Source organism: Fusarium odoratissimum, assembly GCF_000260195.1.
Source record: "Fusarium odoratissimum NRRL 54006 unplaced genomic scaffold supercont1.3, whole genome shotgun sequence".
NCBI lineage: Eukaryota > Fungi > Ascomycota > Sordariomycetes > Hypocreales > Nectriaceae > Fusarium > Fusarium odoratissimum.
In genome coordinates this window covers 634,059-649,168 of record NW_022158689.1, presented here as the reverse complement: position 1 = coordinate 649,168, position 15,110 = coordinate 634,059, and the positions used below count along the sequence as shown (strand labels likewise).

General features: G+C 44.3%; 8 protein-coding genes across 8 annotated transcripts; 3 read left to right on the top strand and 5 right to left on the bottom strand.

Annotated features, from left to right (window-relative positions):
- Positions 1-2,344: 2,344 nt before the first annotated feature.
- Positions 2,345-2,986, bottom strand: FOIG_02643 (uncharacterized protein; the record flags this gene model as incomplete). The annotated part of the gene is made up of 1 exon (XM_031199984.1): positions 2,345-2,986. One exon carries the CDS (start codon positions 2,984-2,986, stop codon positions 2,345-2,347), a length of 642 nt encoding a protein of 213 aa, XP_031069752.1.
- A 30-nt stretch (positions 2,987-3,016) lies between these two features.
- Positions 3,017-4,133, bottom strand: FOIG_02642 (uncharacterized protein; the record flags this gene model as incomplete). The annotated part of the gene is made up of 2 exons (XM_031199983.1): positions 3,017-3,258; positions 3,491-4,133. The coding sequence occupies 2 exons, from the start codon at positions 4,131-4,133 to the stop codon at positions 3,017-3,019; spliced, it is 885 nt and encodes a 294-aa protein (XP_031069751.1).
- A 26-nt stretch (positions 4,134-4,159) lies between these two features.
- FOIG_02641 (uncharacterized protein) lies at positions 4,160-6,000 on the bottom strand (the record flags this gene model as incomplete). Its single annotated transcript, XM_031199982.1, has 2 exons — positions 4,160-5,774; positions 5,954-6,000. The coding sequence occupies 2 exons, from the start codon at positions 5,998-6,000 to the stop codon at positions 4,160-4,162; spliced, it is 1,662 nt and encodes a 553-aa protein (XP_031069750.1).
- A 393-nt stretch (positions 6,001-6,393) lies between these two features.
- On the top strand, positions 6,394-7,071 carry FOIG_02640 (uncharacterized protein; the record flags this gene model as incomplete). Its single annotated transcript, XM_031199981.1, has 1 exon — positions 6,394-7,071. The coding sequence occupies one exon, from the start codon at positions 6,394-6,396 to the stop codon at positions 7,069-7,071; it is 678 nt and encodes a 225-aa protein (XP_031069749.1).
- A 27-nt stretch (positions 7,072-7,098) lies between these two features.
- On the top strand, positions 7,099-7,401 carry FOIG_02639 (uncharacterized protein; the record flags this gene model as incomplete). The annotated part of the gene is made up of 1 exon (XM_031199980.1): positions 7,099-7,401. The coding sequence occupies one exon, from the start codon at positions 7,099-7,101 to the stop codon at positions 7,399-7,401; it is 303 nt and encodes a 100-aa protein (XP_031069748.1).
- Positions 7,402-9,337: 1,936 nt separating this feature from the next.
- On the bottom strand, positions 9,338-10,756 carry FOIG_02638 (uncharacterized protein). Its single transcript, XM_031199979.1, has one exon. The coding sequence runs from the start codon at positions 10,679-10,681 to the stop codon at positions 9,410-9,412; it is 1,272 nt and encodes a 423-aa protein (XP_031069747.1). The 5' UTR covers positions 10,682-10,756; the 3' UTR covers positions 9,338-9,409.
- Positions 10,757-11,676: 920 nt separating this feature from the next.
- On the top strand, positions 11,677-13,533 carry FOIG_02637 (diphthamide biosynthesis protein 2). Its single transcript, XM_031199978.1, has one exon. The coding sequence runs from the start codon at positions 11,731-11,733 to the stop codon at positions 13,339-13,341; it is 1,611 nt and encodes a 536-aa protein (XP_031069746.1). The 5' UTR covers positions 11,677-11,730; the 3' UTR covers positions 13,342-13,533.
- Positions 13,534-14,036: 503 nt separating this feature from the next.
- Positions 14,037-14,708, bottom strand: FOIG_02636 (uncharacterized protein; the record flags this gene model as incomplete). The annotated part of the gene is made up of 2 exons (XM_031199977.1): positions 14,037-14,600; positions 14,655-14,708. 2 exons carry the CDS (start codon positions 14,706-14,708, stop codon positions 14,037-14,039), a joined length of 618 nt encoding a protein of 205 aa, XP_031069745.1.
- Positions 14,709-15,110: the final 402 nt, after the last annotated feature.

The following is a 15,110-nucleotide window of genomic DNA, read 5'->3' as shown; positions in this document are numbered from 1 at the left end:
AATAATAAGCTTTTATTAATAGAATTGTATTAGGTAATACTAATAATCTATATTATATATAATTTATAAAATTAAGATATTCTTTTTTAGAATTAAAATACCTATTTAGTAATATATAAAGTAAAGCTAAAGGTATTAAAGTAAGATAATAAAATAAGGTATTTATTTTAAATATAATATAATATAAGGCATTATATATTATACTAAAGAACATAATAACCTTAATATTAAGTCTTAGCAGACTATATAGCTGCTGCCTTAAACCTTAAGATTTAACTAAAAGATTAAATCAGGTTATAAAATAACACAGTGAGAGAAACATAAGTTAAGGATAAACATAGTTAAATAACACTTAGGAAAATTAAAATATATAATTTAGTTAATTAAATTAATAATATAAATATTATATTATAAGAATTAAGGGCTATTATAAGATAAAGAAAGAGAAATAAAAAAGAAAAAAGGTAAATTAAGAAAAAAAGGTTTTAATATTTAGGGAAAAACTATAAATATTAGGAAATTAAGGCTAGCTGAATTAGTTAGTAATAAATTAAATTAGTTTATAAGATAATATAATAAGAGAAATATAAGTTAAAAATAAATATACTTAAATAATACTTAAAAAAGATTAATTATATAATTATTAATTACTAAGATTAAATAATTATAACTAAGTTAATTATTATTAATAATAATTATATAATAATATATCTTATAATAAAAATTAAGGTTTTTAGCTTACTTTAAAATAGCTTTTTAATATTAAAGCCTTAGTAATAATTACCTTAAGAAGATAATAATAAAAAGGGCATTTAGCTTACTAAGAATAAGAAAAATATCTTTTTTATATTTATAAATTAAGGCTATTTATTTAATTAAATCTTAAGGTCTAAGGTAATAATTATATAATTTACTAAGATTTAATATTAAGGTTATTATATTTTTTAATATAATATATAATACCTTATTCCCTATTTATATTAGTAATATATTAATATTTAGCTAATTTATTAAATTTATTATATATTATATCTTATAACTTATTTAACCCTCTTTATACTACTAATACTAATATTATAACTTTAGGTCTTTAACCTTAGGTAATTAAACTTATAAAAAACTTAATATCTTTTCTTCTTATAAAACCCTATAATTACCTCTTTTTTATTCTAAATTATATAATATATTATCCCCCTTATCTTAATCGCGCTCTTATAATTTATAACTATAACTAGCCTAGTTTATATATTATTAAGCCTTAGTTTTCTTTAATATCTTCTTAGCCTACTACTAAATAGCCTTAAGCTACTTATTATATAAGCTATTATAAAGGGCCTTAATAAATTCCCTTTCCCTTTAGCTTAGATTTACCTCTTTAAGTAATTTCCCTTTTAGCTTATGAAATAGCTTTATCTTATAATTAAAAAAGCCTTTATTAATTAGCTAATAATAAGGCTATATAAGTAGGAGGATCTTATAATTAAAGATTACTAATTTAATATAACTAGTATTATCTTTTTTTCCTTAGTTTATTTTAATTTTTATTATTATATTATAAAGCTTATTATAATTATCTTTCTTAATAGCTTACTTAATTTTATAAGTTATATTATAGCCTTTTATTAAATAAGGCTTATTAGGATTAGGTATTTATAGGCTTCTTCTAATAATAAGTATTATAGTAACAAAGCTATAATACTATTAGTAATTATAATTATAAATTAGATTAAATTACTTACTAGGCAGTAGATAATTTAAGTATATTATAGGGGTTAGTAATAAAGTGGCCTTTAAAGTAGATTATAAGAAGAAGATTAAGGCTAGCTAAAGAGTAAGTAAGGCCCTTTAGCTAGGTTATATATAGCTAGGTTTAGGCTATAATTAAGGCAGCTAATTATAATAACATTAACTTAATAAAGCTTTACTTACTAAGGGGTAATAAATATTTAAATTATATTAAATTTTAGAGATACTTAAATATATCTTTTAAAGCTAACTTATAAACTTATAAAAAAAATATAAAATATCTTATATTATATTATATTAAAAATAAATACTTTATTTTATTATCTTATTTTAATACCTTTAGCTTTACTTTATATATTATTAAATAAGTATATTAACTTTTAAATATATTTATTATTAAAAAATATAGTATTTTATAATTTATTAAATATAATAATTTATATAATTTATAAATATAAACCTAGTTAAAACTAATTTATTTATTTTAAAAACCCTTATTATTATACTTAAAATATTATTTTTAATATTATTTCTTATTTCTACTAGCCCCTTCTTAAGATGCTAATACTAAATACTATCTTAAGTTTATAGTTTCTCCTTAATTATCAGAATCATTAAACACTTTGCCGTCCTTATCCACATCTGCCACGATTAGTTCAAGCTGCAATAGTTCATCTGCAAGTTGACGAACCCTCTCATTATCCTTTCGCTTCTCCGCAACCATCTTTTGTAGTTGGATCAATCCAATCCTACTCGTGCAATCATTCTCCGTAACATTTACCTCCAACCTAAGCGCCTTGTTCAACGCCTCATCAGCCATAGTCCAATCATCTCTCTTGGCTGCCTCTTCAGCGTCATCAACTAGGCTTATATGTCGACGAACTTCTATTGAGAATGATAACATAGTAGCCAGTTCAACATCAACCGATACCGACGTAGTGGTCGCTGGTCCCACAAAGGAGCTGGTCACAAAAGGGTTCGAGATCCATACAAAAACGCGCCTGACTTGACCCCGGATCGAGTACAGGATATCTTGATCGGGATCCGCCGCCATTCGAGCGAGACGTTCAAGTTCTTTCTTCCCTGATAGTTTCTCCTTCTGTGCTTTTACTTCAACAGTCTCCGGGACGACTTTGCTGGCCAACACGGCGAACTGGGTGATGAGGCCTTTGTACTTGGCCACCTCGTCCGACTCGCGGTCGAGATTATGGAATCGACCTAGTTCAGAGCTGAAATACATAGCAGCCAACAAAAACATGTATATCTCGGTCTAACGGCTTCGACCCTCGCCTTTAAGCTTGTTGAACTCTGCAAAGGTTCTAGCCAGAGCGACAGTCCACACTTGGGAAAGTATAGTTTTTCTGTAGTAGAACTTTTCGCCGGCACCATGCTCGAGCACAGCGGCTATTCGCATCAGTCCCATCAGATGAATTGTGTCGAGGTCGACGTGTAGGAGGCCAGCCATGCAGGCGGATGCAAAATTGTCGAATTCGATCTCGATCTCAGCATCAGCTATTGCCCATGAGCGATAATCATCCCAACAGTCCCACGGTCATCTGTTGATGGGTCAGCAACACGAACATGCAACAATTATTGCGTGCACGAGTATCGTTTCTAACTTACTTCTTCCCTCTATAGCAGTAGTATAGTACAAATGCTTCGTTCACTGTCGATTGGAGTGAAAATGAGTTGCTTTTGTAGGCTGGATGCTGCCTGAGAAGCAAAGGAACCAGTGGATTCAAACGCATAATTCCTCGGTCTGTTGTGATCAAAGAATGCGGCACCTCGGTGAATTCTCCAAGCATTCCACCATCAATAAGCCCATCTTTGATGCGATGACACATGGCAGTCAGGAAGCTGCCAGCGGGCGACAGTGGTTCGGAAAACTCGAGGTCGTTATGAAACAGAACGCTGGAGCCGGACAAGTCCAGTTGCAACGCCAGGTCTTCCTCAGGTTCGGCTACTCTAGCAGCCTTCAGTAAAGCCTCAATGGAGATGCGTGCATCTTCTGTGAGCTTGTCATTGTCTCTGCAAAACGCATTGGACTCGAGTACAGCGCGCACAAGCCGTGTAGATGCAGCTTTTCCTAGAACCTTGGCCACTCTAATGCTCCAGATGTAGAAAACCATGAGGAGATCTTTGGACGGCAGAACACCTATGAACGGCGCAAGTAATGTGGGTAGAAATCCGTCGCCCCAGTCCATACTTTGTAGACTCTCATATACACCATCAAGACGCGTTCTGCTGCGTGGCTTTTCAGGTTCATCCTCGGTGTCCGAAGTATCAAACTTCGCAGGATGCGCAGAAGGGCGGTTTGAACGAAGTCCGAGTAAAAAGCAATATATCTCTTTCGGAGCTCTCGACCAGTAAAGCCCACTGCGAGTCATCATCTCTATAGCCTGCGGATTTCCGTTTACCATCTCAACAACACCCCAAGGTAATCTTTCACTTCTTGTGTCTTGTTCTTCGCCGTTATCTCAGGGGATGAAGGGTTGTCATTATCAGTGACGCGGTCCCTGAATTCGGGATCCATCACCAACAGAGTTGCTGGTCGAGTTTGAAGCCCGGAAAGTCTGTATACCTTTGCCTTACTCAGCCATCGCTCTCGCTTGCGCGAAGCAAGAATGACAAGCGCACCAGACTTGGATAGCTTGGAGGTAAGATTCATGAATTGGCCTTGTTGTCGGTTGAAGTTCGCTGAGTCGAGGTCGTCGATCATGATGAGACATTTGTGACTCTCAAAATGCTCATATAAAGAGTTTGTATCTTCTGAGTCTAGAGTAGAGTTCGGAACAAAGTGGCGTTGCAGCTGTTGTATCATGTTATCCTTGTTGAAAGGCTCGCTCAAGCTGAGGTGTATATGGATTGCATCTTTGATCATACCCGAAGCCTTCCACCATGAACATAAATGATTCAGAAGAGCCGTCTTTCCAATGCCAGACATTCCATAGATCAAAAGAGGCAGTGGCTTTCCTAGCAAAAGTATTGATTCTATGTGGACAATGTCATGTTCTCGCCCCTGAAAAGTGTTAGGATAGCTCTGCTCTTGCTTGAGAGACTTGTAGTCAATGTCCAAGCTAATAGATGGAAGCCACTGTGGTTTGACGTAAGTCAGCGCCACGAAATCACAAATAGGCATCCTCTCATCAACCTCACTTCCCCTCAAGCACTGTCGAGCTGTTCGAGCGGCTTCTTCTAAGGGAAGTTTCTGATGAATGTACCCAGTGTAGAGCGATCTTATAAATGCCTCGATACTATTTTCAGTGATATGGTAGGCCGAAGTAACCACGGTCTGTATGCCACCGCTCAAAAGTACTGTAGCTGCCGTCTCGACGGCGGACCTAGCATGCGGACAGGGAACAATGACAACGTCTTGAACACCATGAAGCAGAAGCAGTGCAGCAACTTTATCGACGGCTTTAAGGTCCTCCTCTATCACTTCAGACTTATTTTGGTTGACGTTTTGGAAGTAGATTCTGGGAACTTCGGGATCGGATTTTCGAGAGCGCTTGTGGACAAGCAGCATGTCTAAATGAATGGCAGCGAAGTAGCCTTTGGGGTGGGATTCAAGCTCAGTCTTCAGGGCACTAAAGGACCCAGGGCGTACAAAGATGACTTTTGTAGGACCTCCTATCGCCTGGAGGATGGTACGCGAGACTGGGCGAGAGAGCTCGCTGGCATGAGTGGAACGGCCAGGAGCACGACACGACAACACAAGGACCCTCCTTTGTCCTTCGTTCTCCTGGTCAGCAGCCTTGCTGCCTTTGTAATCCTGGCTGAGATGTTGGGGAGGGCCAGTAGTAAGTGTCTGCACCACGCTGACCTCGATCGGCCGCATCGTAGGTTTCCATACCTCGAGTCGCTCTAGGAACTCCCATAGAACTCGTTGCATGGACATATGGTCCTCGGTGTTGTGATCCTCAGAGTTATCCTTGTTGAACCAAGGTTGCTCTCCAATACGAATGACTACTTTTTCTCCGTAAAAGTCGATGGAGAGTTCATCTGCGTCTGCAGTACACTCATCATGTCTTGCACATGTTCATTAACCCAGTGCCCGCCATTCGGTGGCTCAATATGGCCCGGGGCACCAGTTGCCAGAAGAAGAAGAGGACGGATGGTAACTGAGGTATTTGATCCGATGCGAGATGTGCCGTCATGGTCTCTGGCGATGTTGACGTCGAAAAGATGTAAACCGTCAAGGTCTTACGATTGGGAAGGCTCAACATCTCGTCGGGCGATATTGACAACGGTCATTTTATTACTTCTTGTGATTGAGTTCGGGAGGCTAAATGTGACGTTCCCATTTGATGAGGAGCGAAACCTAGTTATATGTAGTCGCCGCTGTTCGCTTCGCAGGACGGCACCGTTGCCGAACTACACTGACGAGAAACGAATAAAGACTGTTGCCCCATTGGAACTATATACGAGCATTGGTAAGAAAGGCCCACGCTGGCAGGGGTTTGGGCAGCAACGATCTACAATGATTTTCAGATCGCCTAGGATAACTGAAAATGCAGTCGAATCAGTCTGTGCTCTCCTCGGTGTCTTGTCCTCACTTGTGATCTGAGGAATTGCTTCTACGGTACCTTGATACATAACTGCCCTGTAATCGATCAACAGAATCAAATCATCATCCTCACTATCATCATGCCTACAGAACGAGCCCGACCTTCGTTCTATCTACTCCCCCCAGAACGGTATCTACCGGCATCGGCCTTATCAACTTGGCTCGGCCGGATCGTCAAATCCTATTCCAAGCCAGACGCAAATTTTGTGCCAGATGATCCGAAGCCCTTCGTAACGCACGAATTTGCAAGAAGCACTATCGCCAACGCCAGCCTCGCCGCATTATCACAGCGGAACAAGTCCTTTGCTGCCAAACTCGGCGCAACAGTTGACGTCTCCCGAGAAACCAGAAATGGCGGAGCCCTCTCCTTCACTAGCTCCGAGGTCGTCTGCGTACGTCTTCAGAATTACGACCAAGCTTTTGATCAGTTGATCCAGCATGAGGAAACAAGATCTCAACTCCAACGGATGTTAGCTCGCGGCCGTAATGCTGGTTTCATGGTTACTGCGGTGCTCATCTGGCAGGATGCAACTTTCACGCACTCTAGAGAACGCGGGGTCACAATCTCGGCCGGTGTTTCAGTGCCGGTGTCCACGATTGTCTCGAGCACTACAGGCATCTTACTCCCCTCTGAACTCACTGACCCAGGCGTTTTCGGGTCGCAAAGTCACCAAGATACAGCCGAGTTCTCTGGCAAAAGCGCTGGGAGTAACATCTTTGCTCTCCAGTACAAGACTGTGCGGAGATCGGTTGTCTAGTCATTTTTGGGTATGGACAACGCCATGATGTTGAAAAAAAAGGGTCCAGATTTGCCAGCTTCGCAGTCTTTTGCCAAGAAACACCGTGGAGATAGCGAATCTGAGTCGGAGGAGAGTGATATCAGTAGCGACGAGGAAAGCGATGAGCAGGATGAGATCAAGAGTGATGACAAGTCTGACGATAATTATGAAACAGTCAAGAACGGGAAGGTCGTCCTGGAGATTGACGAGCATAGCGTTACGTGGGCTGATGTGCTAGACGAGGAGGAAGAGGGGATGGAGCGCGTTGATATTAGCCTTGGTGGGGAAGAAATGGAGATTGTATTTTAAATTGAAAATGTAGGTAGTTCTAGAGCATAAGTAGGGAGTGTCACAAATTTGACCAGTATACTTACTCGAGCCTTTCCTAGTATTGTAGTATAGTTCTCTATTCTCCAATCTTGCCCCTTTCACATCATGGTGTCGGTGAAGCTTGATGGCGGGGCGCGAGTTGAAACTTTCGTTTATAAGATAGACCTATACAAAGTCTCCTTATCCTGGAACAGGGGGACACCGGTTTTGTACCCATAACCGGCGTTGGTCATGAAGCCCAAATAAGCCTTGTCAGGGCTGACACCAGCCATTTCTTGTACGGGTGCCGGAGCATACCTCGCTCGCCAATCCACACTAGGTACGGCCCGAACCGATTTTCCAGGCAAGGGTAGCAATCAAAAAGGTTGGTCAATCGCCGGGCAGAACAAAGATGGCTATCAGAGCCAAAACAGTGTCGCCCCAGATGTCTTGGAGGGCAAGTTGCACCTGGGTGTCAGAGTTGCCGTCCATAGGTACTCCATGCTACTGTTGACTACAGCTTGCCTGAGACCTCCAACAGTATCGTGATGGTGAGAGCAATAACCCCCGGGCAGCCCAAGAACCTGCAAGTTTTGGGTGGTCCGGTCAGCAAAGGTTTCGCCCCCACCAGTGCAGTTTCGAGGAGACCAGCCCATTCGTTTTCTCCCACACTGCCTTACAGTACCACCATGTGAGACGAAAGAAATCCTGATTCGGTAGCCTCTTCTAGACTCTCATCAAATCCTTCCGTGCCTGAGCCTGCAGCCTCTGCAGTGACACAAGCAACCCGACGGGTCCATAACGTCTTCACTCAGCTAGTTGATGCGGGGATCTGGCACAGCCGGTGGATAGTACAATTTCTCAGCTCTTCAGGGGTAACAGCTTTGTAATGGGTAGCTTTCCCCCTTTGCCTTTCAGTCACTCAATCCGATAGCAACCTGTTTGCTATGGAAACGTGAGACCTCGTCTTGGGAGAAGTGGCTATTATATATCTCTTCACGCAAGTATTCGGGATATGTATTGTCTTGAAGTTCGCATGTATAGTTTTTTATGCCTCAAGGGAGGGCAAAGCAGGAAGGGTTCTCAGATTCAGGGGAGATTCTCATGCAGTTAGGTAAGTAAAGTTAGACGTTTTGGGATGGGTCTCTTCGTGCAGGTAAAGCCAAGGCGTTAAGCTGACAGTACGGGAAGTCAGGCTCCGTCACCTGGCCCAATTACTCTTGACCACAAGTTCGTATATATAAACCATCATAGATTGATCTAGAGTCTTTAGTCCGTTGTTTAATTGTACAAGCTGCGTCTAGGACTATAGCAGAGCATAGTGATAGCGATACTGTTCATGTGGGTATAGGTATCTATAGCCATAGCCATAGCCTGGGCTCTCATCTTCCTCCCTTTGCTTGCACATCTGTCAGCTTTCCCGCTTTGCAAGAGGACTGCAGATCTACAAAGGGCATATCATGTTGGGAGACATGAAGAACATGTGTCCTAGTACCTACACCACTTATTTGCTATTCAATCAACCCAGAAGCAGAATAATAGCACAAATTACAAGAGGCTTGCTAACAAACTGCAGTATACAACGGCTTTTTACGTACGCAGGTAATTGGGAAAGGTAGGCCACTACTCGACGAGAAAGGAGGGACACCCGGACAAGGAACGTGACTGCAGTTTTATTCAGAGGTGTCTCAACGCAACCTGGCCTTATGCGCGGTACTTGGGCTATCGAGGGGACTTGGGGGGACTTTCACATTTCACCGTGGCCAATTGTATTGAGCTACTTACCTTATCTATGTCTCCTAGGTTTTGTATTTTGCTCGGCCTTATCTGTTGCTCAAGATCTATAGCCTTATTACACTAATCTCAGTTCACGACTCAAGGCTTTAATCTTGAGATCTACTCCTCTACTAAATTCCCTGACAGCGAACCTTATAAATGCTAATACTTTTATTATAGTCAAGTTAAAGACTTTTTTTATATCTTATTAAGCTGCATTATCTTATTAAAACTACAATCTCCCCTTATGTCCTGACTTTAACTTCTCACGCGCTCGCTCGAGGATCCCTCTCGCCCGTGGTTCTGACTGTCCATCATACGCTGATATGCCCTCCCCTAAAGAACTGCTTACACATAAAGCCTCTGCCAGATTCCACGCATCACATAACGCCAGGTTCGCTCCACAGCCAGCAAAAGGTGTCACGGCATGGTTAGCATCGCCAATGAAAATAACGCCCATCCGGTCAATATCGTCATGTGTGAAAGCCTTCTTGTCCTTTGCGTTGATAGCAAACACGGTCTTCGTATCTGTCCTTTCAACGATGTCTCTGAAAGGATCCTGGAACCTGTCCCCAAGATCGAGACTGCGGTCGATCACTTCTTGTACCATTTTGTCGTTCTTGAGATCTAATATGGGGACCTCTTCGTTCTCGAGATGGCCAACGCCCCATACAACGCTGTTCTTGTCGACTGGAGAAAAGAAGCATGACACGCCGGTTCCCGAAATCATGAAGCCCCAGTCTTTGTCAATGGGCGCTGGAGGAGGGCCATCGAATCGAGCAATGCCACCTCGGAGAATTGCACCGGCAAATTCGAGGTTGTCGTTTGGCCGAAGGTATCCTCGGAGTTTGCTATTCGCTCCATCAGCGGCAATAAGCAGGTCACAATCCTCGTCGGTGATCGTCTCATCGCCGGGGTGTCCACTTGCGACTTGAACTCGCACTTGTCCTTGGTCCGTTTTCCTCGCTGAGATGCAGCGTGAGTTCCACTGGACCGAGTCTTCCGGTCCGAGGCTATCGTGGAGGACCTTCCGGAGATCCTTGCGTGCTATCCTAACGCTGGAAGATGGCAGCTCTTCAATTGGCTCGTGGCGGAAGCTTGCGTGTTCATGCCAATTGGGTCCCCATATCTTGAAAGCACCCTCTCCATTGAGTCCAGACACGGCATTGTCTACAATTTTTTCGATAAGACCTAGTTTCTTCAGGGCAATGAGACCTCCCGAAGTGTCATATCCGGTAAGAGATAGTGTGTAGCCTTCACGTTGAGCGCTTACGTCCGGCGAGTCGCGGTCGTAGATAATGATCTTGGGCTTTTTGAACTGGGGATTCCATAGTTTGCGCAGTCCAACAGCGAATGCTGATCCAGAAACACCACCGCCAGCGATGATGATGGTTTTGCCTTCGAGGAAGTGATGTTGATGTGATGTGTCTTCCATGGCTATGTTTTGTGTTAAAGAAGGAGAAAAAGGCCGGCAGATGCCCTTATATAAAGATAAATCTATCATGGCTTACGCACTCAATGTCACACGAATTTCCCATATAAAGGAGTGGTTCACTGCGTGCTGTGGATGTTGACTAACAGCATCGTGGTGTTTCTCACTGACGATGCATACACTGATTACCCAACTGGGTACACGGATTTCCTAATTGAGACATGACCGGGGTAGACGAGTCTACGACTGTAACTTCAGTTCTGTTATTTAGGACTCGGAAGTTCAAATCATATGAGAATCGGAAGTCTTCTCTGTATATATTCTCCGTTACATTGTTCGGCAGTTCTTTACGGGCCCCGGGACGGTAGTAGCCCGAGGTAGGAAACCTTAATCGGGAGTTTGTGATCAAGAGGCTTAGTACTTACGTATGTTATTCACATGCGCGCTTGGTCCTTATGAAGTGTGGATCTTGCCTTGAAGAATCAGTATATCAATGCATCATAGTCAGAGTCACCTTGTGTACTAGGCACATCATTTACTTGCTCACCAGGGGATGTGATTTGCCCCTCCATGAATTCGTGAGCAAGTAGACGCCGAGGATACATACCAAAGGGTCAAGAGGGCCACTTTGCTACCGGGCTCAAGGGGGCGTTGAGCGATATCTTTGAGATAAATAATGCTGGGACTTATTAGCTTCGACCAAGTAGGCATTTCGTATATTTACGAATTCTTCATTCCCCAGCTGACGAGTAGCGGTGATTACATTGACGGGTTACTTGATTCGTTCGTGATTTGAATGTCGTGGAGCCAATCAGATTACTCCGAACAAAGCCAGTCAGCCAAAACGGGAGATATCAAACTGCCGATATCAAAGGCTTTGTACCAGTGCGCATTTTACAGCATTTCATTAATACCAAAATAATTGACGTCGATTTACGGATTACTTAGTTGCTCCTATTGACGAGATCCCCAAATGGTTTGGTACCAGAATGCTAAAATCCACACCATGACCCCGCATTGACACCCGCTCCCCTCCATCACCAAAAACCCCACCAAAATATTATCATCACCAACCTTCAAAAAACTTCACATCCATTTCATACTCTGACCCTTCTGCCACGATGGCGTCCGATCTCGCAGCCCCTCCCGTCCTCTCAACTCCCGACGACCACATCCTCGAAGTTCCCGCCGCCGACTCCATCCCAACATCCACACTCTCCGACGATGCCCTCCGCGAAACGTACGAGGTTGTCCGCACAGCCGATGAGATCCGCGCTGGAGGATGGAGGCGCATCGGCTTACAGTTTCCAGATTTTATGCTGGTAGACGCTCCTCGTGTTGTAGAGGCTTTGTCGAAAGAACTTAGCGCCCATGATGTCCAGGAAGAGGGCAAGGCTGAGAGGAGGATATACGTTCTTGCGGACAGCAGTTACAGCGCCTGCTGCGTGGATGAAATAGCTGCCGAGCATGTTTCAGCAGATGTGGTAGTTCATTATGGTCGAACGTGTCTTAGTCCCACGAGTCATCTTCCTGCGATATACGTTTACACCACGCACGATCTCGATTACAAGGTGACATTGGACGAAATCAAGAAGGAGTTCAGCTACAAGACCGTGAAGTTGGTCATAATGGCCGATCTGACGTATCAAAATCACGTCGACAAAGTGGTTTCCCTTCTTAGAGATGAAGGCTATACCGACGTTGTTGCCACAGCAGTAACACGCGACCCTGCCGCCTTGATACCCAACCGCAAGATCCTCTCCGACGAAACCCATGGCGATGAACATTGGAAGGCTTACTCGATCATCCACATCTCCGACCCGCCCTCCGCACTTCTTCTCGCTCTATACTCACGATTTGCCTCCTTACACGTCCTCGCGACACCATCTTCGACGCTCGAGAACCCCACTATCCGCACAGCAGGTCTCCTTCGACGTCGATTTGCGAAGGTGCTGTCGCTCGCTTCCGCCGGTGTGATCGGTATCCTTGTCAATACACTTTCAGTCGCAAACTACCTCAGCTCAATCAATACTCTGCGCGACAAGATCGCTCGGGCTGACAAAAAGAGTTACACCATTGTCGTCGGGAAGCTCAACCCCGCGAAGCTGGCAAACTTTGCTGAGATTGAGGGTTGGGTTGTGGTCGGATGCTGGGAGAGCGGCTTGGTCGAAGATGATGCTGGATACTGGAGACCAGTTATCACACCGTTTGAGCTTGAGGTGGCACTCATGAGCGAGGATGAACGGGTCTGGGGCGGCGAGTGGTGGGGTGGTATCGAGAAGCTTGGACTTAGCGACAAACCTCAAGATGCGGTCAACGAGTCCAGGGATACTGCCGTGCCAGAAGAGGATCAGTTTGACGATGTCGCTGGGGGCGTTGACGGGGAAGAATCTGCTCCTCCCGAGTTTGACATGCGCACCGGCAAGCTCATCTCATCAAGTCGACCTATGAGACTTCCAGTTCGCAACAGCCCCTCTGCCGCCAACGCCAACGAGGCTATTGGCGACAGTCCCGCTGGTGCAATCAAGCAGAATGATGCTCTTATCAAGCGCAGCGTTGGAGAATTGGCCAGCATCAACGGTGTCGCGAGTCCTGGAGCTGAGTTCCTTCGCTCTGGTCGCACATGGCAAGGATTGGGCACCGATTTCGACAATGAAGCTAGCACATTAGTCGAGGAGGGTCGAAGTGGTGTGGCTCGAGGATACCAAGTGGGAGAATCGGACAAACATTGAGGGAAGGTTACATGAAAAGTGATACCATTTAGCATAACAAGGCGTTGGGATGTAGACAAAAGTAAAAGGCGAATATCCATGGTTCAAAGATATATTTTGAGGTAGTAAGCTTGTTGTTCTTTTCGTCGCTCATGTAACAGTGAAGTCATATTATATACAATAGAATCATCGACCGAAGCAGCCTCCAGGGCCTATGCTGCGGCATACCCGTATCTAATCCTTACCTGAGCTTCATTATCCACACCCGAAGCATGGGAGACAAAGAAACGTCATCAACATTGTATCATGTTGGTCGTCGTCAGTCCATACGATTCCTTCCAAAGAATAAGAAATATGTTCTAGGAGAAGTCATAATGCATGAGGCCGCTTTCCTTGCGGCGATCGTAACAGGGTCTCTTGACCCTTTCCCATAATATTCCCCATGCGCAGTCTTTCATGGGGCGAAAAAGGATTGGATCCCTGGCGCGGAGCACGATGTGTTGTTACTCGAGCGCCCATCTAGTGCCATAGGACAAACGGAAAAGCTGGCGAGGCTGCGATCTCGCGGGTCATTGGGCTAAGGTATTGTGGTACTTGGGCATACGTTGCAGTGGAGTATGGATGCATTGCCGAGAAAAGCAAACCGGCGGTGTCCCCCGGATTACTGGTTTTTTAGGTCTGTGCTTCCTACGAAGCGCGGTAGCAGGATAAGGTTCCTAAACGTAGACACGTCGAGAGTGAGGACGGCTGCGGCTGCTGTAGCGAGAGCCAGAGCGGGAGCGGCTTCGGTGGCTGTGACGGCTGGAATGGTAGGAACGGCGAGAAGAGTGGCTGCGGTCATAGGCGCTCATGTGTCCGCCGTGCATGAAAGCGACAACAGAGGTGATGGCAAAGAAGATGACGTTCATGATGCCAAATGCCCAGCAGGCCTTGAGCATGGAGCAGGGCTTGTTGTTGACGAGGTCATAGCTGGGGCCAATGACCCTGACATCGCCAACGGAGAGATCCCAGTCGTCGCCACGTTGAATGCTAACACAGTCGGTGTTGCTTACGTAGCGGAGGTAGTAAACGGCGGCTATGAAGGCACCGAAGAAGAGGGCATCAACGAATGCGACAAAGTGGGCGTTTGTCGACGAGCGGTGATAGCTGAAGAGGGTGAAGATTGCCCAAGCAAGCGCGAGAACCGAGACAATGAAGAGGATGAGGATTGAATCAGGAGTCAAGGCGTTTTGCTTGACGAATCCATTGACGAACCAGGCAAGCATACCCATGCAGGGGATCTATTAATTGTTAGTTAGCCTGCGACCTGGAGTATTTGCATTCCTGTTGCCTACCAGAGTGAGGATCTGAAGGATCCGAAAGAAGACAAAGAACATTGCGAAAAACATCTTGGCGGTCTTTAGCAACTTATGCAGCTCTATCTTGATAATATCGCACGACAGTCGCAGATGATAAGATGGATGTAATGCGCTCAAGGAGCGGGGAGCTGAGAGAGATGACGTGCGCGGGGGACTTATACGATGCTTGAGTAAGTGAGACAATAATTCAAGCAATAGACGGATCGATACAAGTAACGCTATCAGACTGAGTCAAGTCAAGTCAAGTCAAGTTGGTGATAGATGGAAGAATGAGAGAAAGAATGGGGAGAGGGAGGGTGTGCGGGAAGAAAGCTCTATTTTGTAGCTACCACGAATGCAAAGGCAAGCAAAGCAACAGCAATCGTCCAAACTTGTTCCCATCCTTGGTCTTGCCAAAAACCCACGATTCAAGGTGGTTGGTGCTTGAGAAAT